Here is a 15,809-nt window from a genome sequence, read left to right as displayed (position 1 = left end):
ACTCCAGGTCCATTCCCAGGTCTAGTCCCATGGGAGTCGAGGATCCGGTTACTGACTCTCTTAAAATCCTCCTTGCCCCGAGAGTTGCCTCTGACAAAGTCTCCATGTCTGAAAACAGCTGCTCTGCATCCCCTTCCCTTCTGCTCTCTGTCCTCTCAATGTTGCCTCTGAAGGAGTTCTGGAATCTGTCCCAAGCTCTTTATCCTCTCTACCACTCTGGCCACCAGGATCTTATTCCACCTGAATGTCCACAATCACCCCAACACCTACGCCTCTTTCTCCAGGCCGGGTCCATTCCTTTCCTACTGCAGCCAGAGTGAGCTTCCCCAAACGCAAATCCGCTGGTGAACCAGCTCTGGCTTGAATTCCTTCCAGCTCCCCCAAGCCTTCAGGAATCTGAGTGGAAAGCCTTATCCCTCTAGTGGCCTTCTCCTTTGTCCTGCTTCCCTCAAATCTGTAGCCTGGTCAGAAAGAGCCAAGTTTTGGAACATGTACCCCTGGCCTTCTGGGTACATTTGCGATGCCACTACTGCTTGCACAATGGAGCTAGAAGGAATTTGACTGCGTTGGTCTTTGTTTGAGCCCTCGCTGTTTTCCCTTAATTTCTTGAAATGTCTATTTCCTTAATCGTAAAACAGAAATAATAGTACAAATCTCAAAGGGTTCGTCAGATTAAAGGGGTGTATTGCCTGGCACACTGTTAATGCTCACATAATAAATGCAAACTCATTGTTATTGTTTTTATTATTCACGTTGCACTGTTATCTGTTAACCTCTGTTACTGCACCAAACCATGAGCAACTGGAGTCCCCAGTGATTGTTCTTATTCTGTGTATCCCAATGCCGAGCCCATAGTAGGAACTTATTACTTATGAGTAAAGTATCGCAAAAGGATAAATGAAAAAGTAGCGCCGAAGGAGCAAACCTGACTTAAAAATCTTTTTTTTAGTGGCCATCGTGTATATTATTTCACCGAAACCCCTGGACACCAGAGGAGGTAGGGGTTATTCCTATTCTGCAAATGTGGGTGTGTACTCTGTAAGTCAGCCTGCCTTTAGTGGCACGGAGCTCATAGGAGCCCACATCCCGACCCAGGGAGCGGGATGGATTGGACAAAAGTGGGAGCAGAAGTGGGCGGTAGGAGGCCACGATCCCCTCCAACCGCTTTAAAATTTCCCGCGGGCTGGGCCAGCCTTGGGCACAAACCACACCCCTCTAGGAGTCCCCGCCCCTTACGCTCCCAAGCGCCAACCCGCAGCGAGCCAGGCTCCCGGCCAATCAGAAGAGGTCTTAGGCGGGCGCTGCGGTTCAGCAAGCCAACAGGCTGGCGGCTGGAGCAGGGCTTGCCCGGGCGTGTTGGAGCTGCAGGTTCCCTGGACGCCACGTGCTGGCGTGAGAAGACTCGCGGGGCTTTCAGGTGATCTCGGGGACCATGCTGGGGATCGCGGGGTCGGGTAGGCTGGCGCGACGTGTCCCCGGCCGCAGGGCCCCGCGCGGTGTGTCCGCCCCCGGCTTGTGGCGGGGGACGCCCGGCCGGGTCGGGCCGGCTCCCGGGCTCTCCGAAGTGCAGGCCTGGCCCCGGTCGCCGCCTGGCCCCCATCCCGCCCTGCTCGCGGATCTCGGGCCTGAGTGGGCGGCGCTGGACGATGGGACTCGGCCTGGTGGGCGTCTGCCCGGCCGCCGCGACCAGTGAGTGACCAATGCCTCAGTCCTTCCCTGGGTGAGGCCGGGCCTCCCACACGTCACTCCTCGGAACGCCGGCGCCGGGGGAGATAGTGCAGGGCTCTCCTCTGACTGTTCTCGTCTCGTGAACTTTTTAGTAGCACAGGGGATCTTATCGAGCCAGCTTTTCTCAAATTCGGGCGATTATTAGTATCATGGCAAGGGGGTGGGGCCGCGCACTCTTTGAAATACAGATTCCAGGCCACGTTTCCCCAAATGGCAGTTACGAAGGTGTGGGGAGTAGGCCTGGAAATCAGCCTTTTAAACAGACGTTTAAACAGACTAGGTTGGGGAAGCCCCTAACCTAGTTCAGTGCTGGACTTCATAAACCCTCGTTTTAAGTTAGGAGACCAAGTGCCTTGGTCCAGTTGACCTAGCTCTTTAGGGCCAGAGCAGGGTCTAGAACTGCCCACCTTCCTGATCAGCCAGCAGGTTGGTGGCCCTGAGGCCACTGGGGATTCTGACTTTGAGGTTCCTTTGGGCCTTTGCCCAAAGGCCTGGTGGCTGCTGATTCAAAGTGCTGGTTCTGGGCTGGAGAGAGATTTGTTTGCCTCACTGAAATACTTTTATTTGAGCAAAACTTCTCCTGAGCTTCCCTGAGCTCCATGTGGGAGCCCAGGATGAGGAAGGTGTGCCCTTGATGATTAATTGTTGGTTCTGACGTGTCAGCTAGGTCAGGGCATGCAGAGAACTGCATTCATTTCTTGCAACACAGGGCCAGGGCCACAGAGACCTTTTTTCTCGGGGATCCTAATTTCTGGCTTCTTTGAAACCTTAACAACAGTGTTAGGGAGGCCACTGACCCTTGTCCTGGCCTCAGCTCCTGACCTGTAGGGTCCTTAGCCGTCTCAGAGAAGGGAAAGGGCCCTCCTCCCCTACAAAAGTCAGTTATTAGCGGGTCTCTGTCTTCTGAGGCCTCCCCATTACTGGGCTGAGACAAATTGAGGTTCTGTATTTGTCAGCCTTAATATGTGACTTGTGAATATGAAGAAGGTGATTACAGTTAAGAGCCCTTTTAAAAAGGAGAAGACTTCTTGGGGAAGGGATAAGCAAGCAGAGGGAGGGTGAGGCAGGATGGGTCACCGTGCCTCCCTCTGGCCCAGGCATCACCAAATGGCAGTTCATCTCCCCTCCCATTTCTCTTAGTCTCTGCTGCTATTGCGCAGATTCGTATGTTCTCCAGGTCTCTTCCTATATGGCAGTTGTGATCCCCCTCGCGCTAGAACTCTAGGGAGATTGGTTCCCATCCACCTCTGGATTAAGCCCAAACTTTTACCACTCTCCAGGAACAGTTCTTTCTCACTGTCCATACTGCACCCATCTCCTCGCCCCTTACCTCCTTGCTTTCCAATTGCTGCACCAAACTCCTTGCTTTCCCACAATGGATGTGCTTTGCCTCCTGGACTTTGTGTCTGTGTTTTTTTCAGTCTGGATGCCTTTCCCTTCCCGGGCTCCCTGGTGGATCTTTCTGAAACCCTTCAAAGTGTCCCCTCCACTGCCAGGGTTTTTCTAACCTAGCGCTTCTGCTTTTTAAATACCTGGCCTGGTGACTCAGGCATGGGTCCTTTGTCCATTGCTCCCATCCTGAGCACACTCTTGTAAGTTTCTGACTATCTCTCTCCCGACCAAACCAGAGTTCCCTGAGGATGTGGTCACTTCCAGCTCTGTAGTCCCCACAGTCTGGCAGATAGCAGGCCTGGTGTCAGCTTCTGGAGAGGATCCGCTCCATGCCAGGTCCCGGGCTGGCTGTAGGGGAAGGGACAGAGACAAACAAAGCTCTCTCCTTGCCTTCAGAGTGCTCTGAGGTAGGCTGTATGTAACTATTGACTTTGAAGAGTGCAGTAAATTCTCTGATTGTGCTGCCAGAGCAGAGAGGGGTGAACTTCTTTGCTCCCCAGTTAGACTGTAATTGTCCGGGGTCAGGGCTACTGTGCCTGAGAAGGTCACTTTCAGTGACCTCCCTAGGTGCCTTTGGGGCTCCCTCGCTTGACCCGCCGAGACCAGTATAGGGACGCCACCTTGGGGTAGGAAAAGCCACCAGAGTGTGATGGGCTTCCCAGAGTGCAGACAGAAGGTGGAGTGGTAAAAAGCGGACAGGGGCAGTTCCTCCAGCCAGCCCTACCTTGTGCCTTACGCCCAAATGGCATCAGGCTGAAGGTGGGGTACTTTTTTCAGGCCTTTGCCCCTAACATGTCCACTGATTCCTGATTCTTCTACCTGGAGGACTACTGTTCCACGTTCACGCAGACTTAACCTCTTCAGCCTGTCCTGCTTCCCTGGCACTTCTCACGCAGCCCTTCACACGCCTTCTGCTCCGTTTCTGTCTCTGCAGTGAGACTCAACTCTTGGAGTCCAGGATCTTTCTTTGTAACTCTCTGCCCAGCTCTTGCCACAGTTGGGACCCCAGAGGCCTCAGTGTGACATTGGCCTGTGCAACCCGGAGGATTGTTCCAGAAGGGCTTCCTGGAGGATGTAGAAAGGGTAAGGGGGATGTGAGTGGGAAGGGAGGCAGGAGGAAGGCCTGTGGGTTGGGAGTCCAGGCTGAGGCAGCTCTGGCCTGGGAAGAACTGGTTACCAACCATGAGCAGGAGTCTTCACCTCTGGGGGAAAGGGAGCATATAATACACGCCAGGAGGGAATTCCCCGGTGGTCCAGTGGTTAGGACTCGGCGCTTCCACTGCCGTGGCCTGGGTTCAATCCCTGGTTGGGGAACTAAGATCCCGCAAGCCGGGTGGCCATAAATGAATGAATGGATGGATGGATGGATGGATGGATGGATGGCCCGGATTCAGTCCCTGGTTGGGGAACTAAGGTCCCGCAAGCCGCGTGACCAAAAATGAGTGAATGAATGAATAAATAAGTAAAATAAAATAAAAAAGCAAATTATTAAAAAGGCAAAAGGGACTTCTCTGGCAGTCCAGTGGTTAAGACTTCATGCTTCCAATGCAGGGTGTACGGGTTTGATCCCTGGATGGGGAACTGAGATCCCGCATGCTGCTCAGCCAAAATAAATAAATAAATAAAAGGCAAACAATAAAAAGATAAAGTCCTTTAAATATATATATATATATATATATATGCAGGGAGCATATAATATATGCAGATATGCAGTTTAATGGGGATTTGGCCACAATCCAAATATACACTAACCAAGGGAAACTTGGGACATGACACTGCTGACTCCACAGAAAATCCCTTTGTTCCTATTAAGAATAGTTGATTCAGGAGTTAAGGATGAGCAGCTAAATTTTACCCAGATGTACTAGGAAATAGCATTTTCATGAATACAGATGCAACTAAAATTGGTCATCTATAAGGATTTTAAAGGCTACATCAAGGTATATAGTCTTGACTAAAGACAGATTAATGAACCAAATGACTGTAATAATTAGTATTCTTTTTTTTTTAATAATTAGTATTCTTAATAATAATAGGGTGGGGAAGGGAAGGATTAGGAGTTTGGGATTAGTAGATGCAAACTATTATGTATAGGATGGATGAACAACAAGGTCCTACTGTATAGCACAGGGAACTATATTCAGTATCCTGTGATAAACCATAATGGAAAAGACTGTGAAAAAGAATGTATATATACGTGTAACTGAGTCCCTTTGCTGTACAGCAGAAATTAACAGCATTGTAAATAAACTATACTTCAATAGAATTTAAAAAAATAAAGAATAATAATTTTAAAAAATATATGCAGATCCTAGCACACATGGATTGTGCCTTTTCCTCTTCACACGGGAAGGGTAGTAGGGCCATTTTACATGCAAAGAACCTGAAGCTCAGTGGTTAGGTAACTTATACAGAGCTGAGTTAGCCCCTGCTCTGTCTACTTCAAAGCGCTGGTTTTCTGGTGTGTTCAAAACATACTGGCTGACTTAGTACAGCAAACAAGATGAGGTTTTCCAAGCTACATCCTTCATTGTTGGGAAGATGCCATCCTTATTGCATGGGATTTGCAAACCCATGTGAGCAACAAATATTTCCTATGACGGTGGTGTGTGACAGCATCTCTTTACAACCCAGCGTTCAGGGATGGAGAGCTTGTGGGAGGTACCACAGGAATCTGCAGCACTATAGGTCAGGGCTTTTTCTCTTTCTCTTTTAGAGTTGAGCTGGTTTACCAGCACACCAGTGCCTGTAGGCTTCAGTGATTAAACTACATGTCCAACTGTATTTAAATGTTTGTAGACAGTGTTGTGATGAGTGAATTAGAAGAAAGTCATTTACTAGATTACATCATTTTAGTTAACACATACCAAAAATACAACTATTGTGGGCTTCCTGTGAAATATTTTCTCCAGGTTTTGCTGTGCGTCTTGTGTTCACATTTCATAAAGTTTTTGTTTTTGTTTTTTTAAAATAAGATATCATATATATGCCGTTTCTGTAACCTTTATTTTCTCATAGCCATACCTCTAAAATGTTTTGATGCTAATGGTATTGGAGGTAAGCTATGGCTTGGAGGTTGAGAGCATGGATTCTGGGTTCACATCAGCCTTTGTCTATGTATTAATTGGGCAAGTTACTTAACCTCTATGCCTCAGTTTTTGTACCTGTAATATGAGGATAATAATGCTTTGTTCAAGTTGTTGGGAAGATTGAGTAATTCCATGTAAAGTACTTAAAACAGTGGCTTTGCAGGTGATATCAATTGTATGAGTGCAATTATTATTGAAATAGGTCCTTGACTCCATCTGGGATGCTGAGACAAAGTGTAGGACTCTGGGGCAGCCTGGCAGTAGAGCACTGCAGGGAGGGAGGAAGAGAGGGATGGAGGGGCAGGGCTGGCCTGGGACACTCCTCACTCAGCCCCTCTGCCCTATGTGTTCTCTCCCCAGGCTGCTGCCCCGTAGGCAGATTACCTCCCAGACCTCCCTTGCCCTGAGCGGTGAGCTGATTGGGATGGTGGCCCGGGAAGCTCCAGAGTCTGCCCAGTGCCTGTGCCCTTCCCTGGCCAGCCTGAATGCCAAGGATGTGCTTCGGAGGAAACACAAGAGGAAGAGCCGACAGCACCAGCGGTTCCTGGCCCGGAAGGCCTTGCTGCAGGAGCATGGGTTGCGGAGCACACCCCCGGAGCCAGGATCCTCCCCAGGCACCGAAGCCGCCAGTAGTGTGAGGCAGCGTCCAAGGGCTGAATCTGGAGGTGCCCCATGCAGCAGAAAGCCCACCCCCAGAGAATCTGCTGGGCCCTTGCCCAGCAAGTGCGTGGCTATCGACTGTGAGATGGTGGGCACGGGACCCCGAGGGCGGGTGAGTGAGCTGGCCCGCTGCTCCGTGGTGAGTTACCACGGCGAGGTCCTCTACGACAAGTACATCCAGCCTGAGATGCCCATCGTGGACTACCGCACTCGCTGGAGCGGCGTCACCAGGCAGCACATGCGCAAGGCCATCCCCTTCCAGGTGGCCCAGAAAGAGGTGAGGGCAGGGCTGGGGGCTTGGGGTCAGTGTGATGGGCTGGGAAGAGCAGCCCCGGGTCTGAGTCAACACTTAGCCACTAGAAGCGAGAGACCTTGGGGAAGTTACTTAACTTCTCCAAACATTTGGGTTTCCTCTCCATAGAAAAGGGTGAATAGAAATCCTGCCCTACCTGCGTGGAAGGGGTGCTGGGGTGTCCCACGTGATAGTGTTTGTGGAGAGGCCGCGCCAACTGTAAGATGCAAAACGGCTTCTTTTCTGTTATAAAAGCACTATGTGTCTGAGTAAAATTTGTAAGGCCCACAGTGCTGTCACCTTCAGGTGTTAAATGTTTTGGTATTTTTTTTTTAATGTTAGTTTTTCATTGCTTTGAAAAAAATTAGTGTTGGGACCACACTGACATGACAGGAATTCCCAAACGTCCTCGAGCATAGGAAACACCTAAATCCTTGTTAACGATCTTGGATCCTTGTCCTCAGATCCCTCCATAGAGATTCTGATCCTGCAGGTCTCTAGGCCTTGGGAGGGCTCTGGTGTGTGCGTTCCTAAAAACCGTCATGCTGTGTAAACTTGCACGATAAAAACCCCAGAGCTGATGGGGAAAAAGGGGTTAGGGACACAATGCCCAAAAAACTTCATTAATGACACCCCAAAAATAAAAAGATAGAAACCTTATAACAGTGGGAGCACAGTTTTGCACAGGTTCAGTGGTTGAGAAATGCGTTAAGTACGGCACTTTGCCTTGAAAAGACCTGGAGCGCTCGGGGAAGTGGGTGTTGCGGGGGGGGGGGGGGTGGCGGCTCGCGCTGTGGGAGGGGTTGAGGGAGTTACCCGAAGTCAGGAGGTGGGAAGCCAGGTGCAGGCAGCACGCTGGTGAACTGCGCTGGCTGGTAGGCTTGCAAGGCGTGAGCGCTTTCTGGATTCCCCAGTGGCTCTGCTCAGCTAGGTGAGGTTTCTGCATTCACTTTCACCCTTCTGTTTCTCAAGGGCGAAATTTGCATTATTCTCAAGTCACATCCTAATATATCAACCGTGTTGGAACATTTTGCATTTTCAAACCAAGCGTTGTAGCAGAACTACTTAACATTTCTGGTTTATTCTTGGGATGAGGTGCATTTAGGAAATACTGATATTAGTCATCTTGTGTCTTCCTTTTTCACATAAGATACACCCTAAGGATTTCTTTCAAAAGGTTATTTATCAAGCAGGTTGATCAGGAATAGAAGCAGCAGGAAGGGAGGTAGGTGGTGAGCCCTCCAGCTCCCCCGTGCTTCCCTCAGCCTGCCAAGAGCTGGACCACATTGGATCTGCCTGGACTCTGAGCCAGTGTGGAGTGTGCTGGGTGCCTTCCCACCGCGTGGCGTGTGTGTGTGTGTGTGTGTGTGTGTGTGTGTTATGGGGAGGTGGTGACTAGAGTGGTGTGGCCCGTCCCTACCACTAAAGTCTAAATGCACCTTATCCATACGCCGTGAAGGCTGAGTTTAGCGATAAACCACGTGTCGCCAGCAGAGGCAGCTGTGGCAGGCTGGTGGCGGGTGATAAGGAGATGCCCGTGGCCCTGGACGTGGCCTCCCTAGGGCCTGAGGAGGGCGGGAGGCAGGAAAGAGAGGCGCGCATTGTGTAGGTGGTCAGAGCTGAGCCAGAGAGCATGTTTCGAGGGTGAGAAGCGGGAGTCCTGTACAGCAGAGGGGCAAAGGGACAGAATCCTGAAGATAAGGACCGTTCATTAATGCTGTACAAGCTGCCGTTGGTGATATGTCTCCAGTGCCTGGCACAGTTCTGGGACTTCACCCTGACCCCCTCCCGTGTGCTGAGCTGTCACAGAGCACCACTAGTCCAGGCAGACATGGTCCCTGCGTGTTACCATGAGCTCACAGTGGGGGCAGCCGGACAGGCCACGCGGAGCTGAATGTGTGCTTAGAAAATGTGGTGAATCCCCCGAAGGAGAGAACAGTAGGGGTTCTGATGGCGTTGGGGGAGGCCTCCTGATGTGTAAGCTGAGACCTGCCTGAGAGGAGTTGGTGGGGGGCGGGTGCCGGGGGGCTGGCGAGGTCTTCCGGGCTGAGAGAGAAGAGCCTGTGCTGGCAGGAAAGAGTGCTTGTATCGGGTCACTTACCCGTCCAAGAGCCCCTTAATGCTCACTACCACCCCACCAATGCCGTCGCCAGCTTTCCTGTTTTGCAGGTGTGGGGGAAGCTTAAGTGGCCCCCTGATTATAGCAAGTAGTGAGTAGAGGGTCTGGATTCAAACTCGGGGCAACTTGGTTGACAGTGGAGCCCGTGGTCGCCCCTCTGCGCTGCCTCACTCCAGAGGGGTCCCCGCACCCACTGGTCAGGGTGTCAGGATGTGTCTTGTGCCCGCCTGACAGTGGGGCCTTCCCGACTCCTCCTCTGCTCACAGATCCTCAAGCTCCTGAAGGGCAAGGTGTTGGTGGGGCACGCCCTGCACAATGACTTCCAGGCCCTCAAGTACATCCACCCTCGGGGCCAGACCCGGGACACCACTTATGTCCCCAGCCTCCTCAGCCAGCCCAGCCTCCACGCCCGGACCCGCGTCTCTCTCAAGGACCTGGCCCTGCAGCTGCTGCACAAGAAGATCCAGGTGCATGGTGCAGGGGCGCTGGGGGAGCGAGAGGGCCTGGCCTCCATGCCGGCCTGGCCACGGACAGGCCGGGGGCTGTGCCTCCAGCATGCCAGTCCCAGTCCTGGGGCTCCCGCGTGTCCACACAGCCCTGGGTGTTTTCTCTCCACCGCCCTCCTTCCCCAGCGCTTTGTGACAGCCAGCCACACCCTCCCGGGCTGCTGTTGTTCAGATCTGTCTCCCACCCAGTTCCTGGCTCTGTCCCCACGCTTGCATGTAGAACCCCATCTCCTGCAGCCTTTGGTCAGGGGCAGCTGATCGCTCTTGCTCCGCTGTGCTTCACATTCATAATTCCATCTGCTCCTCAAGCCTTTGAAGCAGGGATTTTTAACCAGGTTTTCTATTTGAGGAAACGGGCTTCAAGAAACTAGGCTTGTGGTACAGCTGGGATTCTAGCGTTTGTCTGTGTGACTAGGACCCATGCCCTTCCCACTGTACCAGGCTGTACACCCGCATTCTGAGAGTATGCGTCTCTGGGCCAGGACCCAGCCCGGGCCGCTGGGCCCCCACCAGGACTGTGGGCAGTGATGCGTGGGCTCTCGTCCACAGGTGGGCCAGCACGGGCACTCGTCGGTGGAAGACGCCGTGACGGCCATGGAGCTCTACCGGCTGGTGGAGGTGCAGTGGGAACAGCAGGAGGCCAGCAGCCTCCAACCTCACCCTGAGGACAGAGAGCCCGACAGCAGCACAGACATGGAGCAGTACATGGAGGACCAGTACTGGCCGGAGGACCCGGCCCAGGGCGCCAGCAGAGGAACAGGGGAGGCACCGGGCAGAACAGAGTGAGGCAAGAGAAGCTCCACTGGGGAGCGGGGACCAGGAGTGGCTGGGGCCGGATGCCACCAGTGTCCCCCAGGGCCTAAAGTGTTGGGACCATCTGCCCACAGCACAGTCCCCGATTCTGTGGTTTTGCTGATGGCACTTTATAGGCACCATGAAAATGGCAGGTGGGCTAGCTGCTAGAGCCCAGCAGGAGTAGGGGATGCGCCGGCAGACTTCCCACCCCCAGGCTGTGCTCTCTAAAGGGATGATCTCTCCCTGCTTGGGGGCGGGGGGTGTGGGTGTCCCTATTCAAGAATTCCCTTGTCTCGCCCCAGTGCCCTGGGGTAAAGCTCTCTTCCTGTTGTCACCATCTACCTCTTCCTCCACAGTCATTTTCAGGAGAATAACTACGCCCTGAAGCTACAGAGTTAAGGCCACTCGAGGGTCATTTTGTCCCTTTCTCTCAGAACTGGAACTCTGGCTGTAGCCATCGTAGGAGCTGCCAGGCTACAATGGAATAGCAGAGACCACAGCTCGTGGGGAGCTGGGTCCTCACTTGCTCACCACCAGAAGTCACCAGGCACTATTCTGGGAGGAGGGAAGGCAGATAGGCTTTGGGTGGAGACTGGCATATGTATTTTGACCCAAGCCAGGCATTCCTCCTGCCCACCCAGCGCTAGGCTCTCTTTAAGCAAAAGCTTGAGAAACAGACAGTCGGTTTTGAATTCTGGGACCCCTGTGCAGAATTGCCCACAGGGATCTTTATTTATTGAGAGCAAGGCTACGGGTCTGTAGGGGAGCAGAGGGCGGGTCCACTGGGGCCGGGCCGGGCATTGACAGCTGTGCAAGCTGTTGCACTCGGGTGGGTGCCCCCAATCACTGTGGTGGTTGGATTTCTCCAGATTTCTAAAAATGTTCTGTGTCGGGATTCATACCCTACCCCTCTTCCTGTTTCCTAAGGGGCAGTTGGGGGTATTGGGGTAACCCAGAGCTCAGGTCACACAGAACCTTTGAGCCCATCTTTGCTCATACCTCAATAGCTTTGAGACTTAGGCAAGTGTGTGACTTCACTCTTGAGTCTGTTCCCTTGTCTGTAAAATGGGATAATGACACCACTACCTCACAGGGTTGTTAGAGGATGAAGTGCTGATGCTTGGCCCAGTGCCTGGCGCCTAGTAAGCCGAGGTCAGTGCGAGCGGCTGTGTTTTAAGGATCAGTGTTGGGCTTTCCGGGTAACACCTGAACACGCCCTTGCGTGTGAGTGGCTTTGACCCAGACAGGACTGTCTCGTGGCTGTTCCAGCAGGTGGGCCACAGGCCTCTGAGGACAACTCAGAGGTTCCGGGCTCTTCACGGTTCCCCGTTATGTGTGGATTTCACGTCAGCCTGAGGCAAGCAGCAGGGCCAGGAAGGGAGAGACACTGAAACCACGCAACGGCAAAAGCCAGGGCCGCAGATTGTTCTGGAGCTGGCTGAGTCACTGACCACACCTGGCCTGGCTCCAGGACTTTGTTCTGGGTTCCTTAAATGTCTGTAGCTGAAGCCACACTCTCAGTTGAGAAGTAGCTTTGGTTCTTTGGTCTGTGGGTTGAGGAAGGATGGAGCTGCTAGCAGTGGGGAGATGTACTGGGTTTAAAATCAGCTTTGTTGTAAAACCTGGAAAAAAACTCAATTGAAAAGTGGGTAAAGCGGCCTTTTCTTTGAATTCTTCAGCTAGGGTGGGAGGGTGGCTTGGGGGAGGGATTGTGGAGATGCTGGGGCGCTGAGTCTTGCTGGGTGCTTTGACCTTTGAGGTGGGCGGCTTTCAAGATGATGCTTTGGGATGTAGCAAGAAAATACTACAGAATTTATATAGTTTATTATTTTTTTTCCTTTATTTTTTATTTTTTTTTAACATCTTTATTAGAGTATAATTGCTTTACAGTGGTGTGTTAGTTTCTGCTTTATAACAAAGTGAATCAGCTATACATATACATATAGCCCCATATCTCCTCCCTCTCGCGTCTCCCTCCCATCCTCCCTATCCCACCCCTCTAGGTGGTCACAAAGCACCGAGCTGATCTCCCTGTGCTACGCAGCTGCTTCCCACTATAGTTTATTTTTGAAAATTTTATAACTGCCCTAGTATAGAGCACAAGTTTATTAAACTTGTTTCTCTTTGAAGGTATGTACTCACTTTTTTTATTTTTAAAAACTTTTTTTGGTTTTAAATATAAAATACACAATATAAAATTTACCATCTTAGCCATTTTTAAGGGTAGAGTTAAGTAGTGTTAAATATATTCACATTGTTGTGCAACCCGTCTCCAGAACTGTATTATCTTGCAAAACTGAAACTCTATACTCATTAAACAATAGCTCATTCCCTCCTCCTTCCAACGCCTGGCAACTACTGTTCTTTCTGTTTTTATGAATTTGATTAGGTACCTCATGTAAGTGGAATCCTACAGTACTTGCCTTTTTGTGTCTGGCTTATTTCACTTAACATAATGTCCTCAGAGTTTGTCCCTGAAGTTGTAGTATGTGTCAGAATTTCCTTCCATTTTAAGGCTAAATAATAATTCATTTGGATGTATATGACACCTTTTGTTCATCCATCCATCCATACATCAACAGACGTTTGGGTTACTTCTCCCTCTTGGTTATTGTGAGTAATGCTACTATGTCTCTCCAGGACCCTGCTTTCGATTCTTTTGGGTATACACCCAGAAGTGGCATTGCTGGACCATGGTAATTGTGTTTGTTTATTTATTTTTGGCCACGCCGTGGCTTGCAGGATCTTAGTTTCCCCCGATCAGGAATTGAACCCTGGCCCACAGCAGTGACAGCTCAAGTCCTAACCACTGGACCGCCAGGGAATTCCCTGTGTTTCTTTTTTTTTTGAGGAATCTCTATACTGTTTTACACAGTGGCTGCACCATTTTACATTCCCACCAACAGTGCACAAGGGTTCTAATTTCTCCATATCCTCACCAACACTTGTTACTTGTGGTGTTTTTGATAATAGTCATCCTGACAGGTGTGAGGTGATACCTTGTTGTGGTTTTGATTTGCATTTCCCTGATGATTAGTAACGTTGAGTATCTTTTTCACGTATTTATTGGTATATAGTTTATTTTTAACTCATTCTTTTTTATGTCTGTGTTTTAAAAAATGTATCCCAGGGACTTCTCTGGTGGTCCAGTGGTTAAGAATCCTCCTTCCAATGCAGGGGACACGGGTTCAATCCCTGGTTGGGGAACTAAGATCCCACATGCCGCAGGGCAACTAAGCCCGCGCGCCGCAACTACTGAGCCCGCACACCTCATCTAAGATCCTGTGTGCTGCAACTAAGACCCGACACAGCCAAAAAAGAAAAAAACAGTATTCCATAGCACAGTTTGACATGTTTTAAGTTGAACCACATTAAATTGCTGATATTTGACTGAGGTGTTTCCATCTGTGGTATATAATTTAGAAATTCACATACACATTTTAGGGGTACGTGACCAGCTGAGGTTGGAGACAGTTGAGCTGGATTCCAAAGGGCAGGTTGCCTGTAGGGAGAGGTATCTGACCCACTGTTATGATTCATCCACTCAGCCTGTGTCCTGTGCTGGGGGTTCAGAGAAGGCCATACAGTGGCAGCCTTCGAACCTGCCAAAGGCACTGCAGGTGCCAACTGGCAGGACGCGTGTCTTATAAGGCTGAGGTTTGCCCTGAATGACTCACTTTCCTCCTGACCCAAGGAAATTTGTGGATTGGTCTGGCCAATGAGTGACACCAGTTAAACCTGGGAAGCATCCCCACTAGGAAATCCCCAGCCCATCCCCCTGGCTGGGGTCAGGGATTCCTCCCCTAGGCTGTTACTCACCAATGCTTGCGTCCAACCTCAGAGCGCACAATACATTTGAAAAAATTCAGTGTGATCCAGGCAGGGTTCCAGGTGCTGGGGGATCCCCACAGCGAATCAGGTAAGTGGGAGGGGGAACAGTAAGTGAACAAGTACAATTTGTGGTATCTCAGATGGCATCAATTCTTATAGAAGAAACCTGGGAAGGGGATGAGGGTGTAGTTTTAAATAGAGGCCAAGGAAGGCCTTGGTGGGAGACCTGAGGGAAAGGAAGAAAACTGGATAGATAACCTGGAGGAAGAGCTTTCCAGACTGGCACAGCAAATGCCCAGGCTCTGGGGACAGAGAAAAAGCCAGTGTGTGGGAAGGAGGTGAGAAGGGGGTGCTAATTGAAGGTGTGGGAGAGGGGCTGACCTTGTAGCACGACTGTACATCTTGACCTGAAGGCGCAGACCTGATTATACCCCTGCTAACCCTAGGGCCTAGCACGTGATGAGTGAATTAAGGAATGACTGATCTCTTCTGAAGGAGTCAACATGTGAATACACGGAAGGCCATGGATTTAGGTCAAAACCTAAAAAAGAGTCTTAGATTGGATAGTGGTGCAAGATGAGATTGGAAAGGCAGGTGGGACAGATGTAAGAGGGTCTTGGGGACTGCGTGGGATTGAGGTTTGATTTTTTTTTTTTTGGACAGCAGGAAATCACCGTAGGTTCTTGAGCAAAGTGCCATGACAGTGTAAGAGATTCAGTTTTGGAGAACTTAATCTGGTAAGATTTGAAGGATAATTTAGAGCAGGGCATGAAGATGGAGGTAGGGCAGGTGAGGACTGGGGTAGGGTGTGGGTAGAAAAGGAGAAATGCAGAGAAGACTGGAAGATGCAGGTTTGGAGTTGACCACGGAGCAGGTTTAGGACCCGTGGGGAAAAGAAGCGCCGGGGCGAGTATGTGTTCTGTCTGAGTCCTGAGGTGGCCAGTGGAAGAGAGGGGGTGAGGCCTGTAGTGGGGATGTTGATGTGGGCCAATCACCAGAGGGTGCGTGGGGTCCTACGGGGACTGCAGAGACAGAAACCTCCAATTGGATCTTTAGGGGGTTACTTTTTCAATGCATGTTCATTTAAAGTAATGGGAATTTTGCTTCATCTCCCCCTAAATGAGGGTGACGATCCTTTATGCATCTGAGAAACAAAAAATTCCCAGACAGCCTGAATTCAAGAAAAAGTAGCTCATTCAGAATGGGAACCCCAAATAACCTTTTCTAACTCAACTTCCCACCAGTTGAATGACAAACGGGAACAATGACTTATCCTTTAAACACACTTCAGTATCTGGTTTTCTTTTTGAGGTCTGTTAAATGAAGCTGGATGTCACTTGGTGAAAACACCGAGAACCTGGGGAGAAATTCCTTTCGAAGCCACAAATCTTTGTGAC

At 50.6% G+C, this 15,809-nt stretch overlaps 1 protein-coding gene across 7 annotated transcripts; it reads left to right on the top strand.

Annotated features, from left to right (window-relative positions):
* The first annotated feature begins 1,311 nt into the window (after nt 1-1,311).
* Nucleotides 1,312-15,808, top strand: AEN (apoptosis enhancing nuclease). 7 transcript variants are annotated; one of them, XR_005018754.1, is made up of 5 exons: nt 1,312-1,417; nt 6,570-7,146; nt 9,547-9,747; nt 10,336-13,277; nt 15,724-15,808. XR_005018754.1 is itself a non-coding variant. In XM_036843452.1 (5 exons), the coding sequence occupies exons 2-4, from the start codon at nt 6,634-6,636 to the stop codon at nt 10,570-10,572; spliced, it is 951 nt and encodes a 316-aa protein (XP_036699347.1). In that variant the 5' UTR covers nt 1,319-1,417; nt 6,570-6,633; the 3' UTR covers nt 10,573; nt 10,938-11,226. The 7 variants fall into 7 exon arrangements, 6 of the variants coding, with proteins under 6 accessions (XP_036699341.1, XP_036699347.1, XP_036699343.1 ...); XM_036843452.1 differs by lacking the exon at nt 15,724-15,808 and having other exon boundaries at nt 1,319-1,417; nt 10,336-10,573; nt 10,938-11,226; XM_036843448.1 differs by lacking the exon at nt 15,724-15,808 and adding an exon at nt 4,055-4,203 and having other exon boundaries at nt 1,327-1,417; nt 10,336-12,923.
* The last annotated feature ends 1 nt before the right edge of the window (nt 15,809 follows it).

This window comes from Balaenoptera musculus, chromosome 2, assembly GCF_009873245.2.
Source record: "Balaenoptera musculus isolate JJ_BM4_2016_0621 chromosome 2, mBalMus1.pri.v3, whole genome shotgun sequence".
In the NCBI taxonomy this organism is placed as follows: Eukaryota; Metazoa; Chordata; class Mammalia; order Artiodactyla; family Balaenopteridae; genus Balaenoptera; species Balaenoptera musculus.
Note: the sequence above shows the minus strand (reverse complement) of the source record. Positions and strands in the feature narration are given on the sequence as shown.

Bases quoted from the DNA above. Each gene is read 5' to 3' on its own strand.
- AEN (XM_036843446.1), top strand. From the start codon at position 6,634: ATGGTGGCCCGGGAAGCTCCAGAGTCTGCCCAGTGCCTGTGCCCTTCC. The intron at 7,147-9,546 runs GTGAGGGCAGGG...CTCTGCTCACAG, and splicing joins TCCAGGTGGCCCAGAAAGAG to ATCCTCAAGCTCCTGAAGGG. The intron at 9,748-10,335 runs GTGCATGGTGCA...TCTCGTCCACAG, and splicing joins TGCTGCACAAGAAGATCCAG to GTGGGCCAGCACGGGCACTC.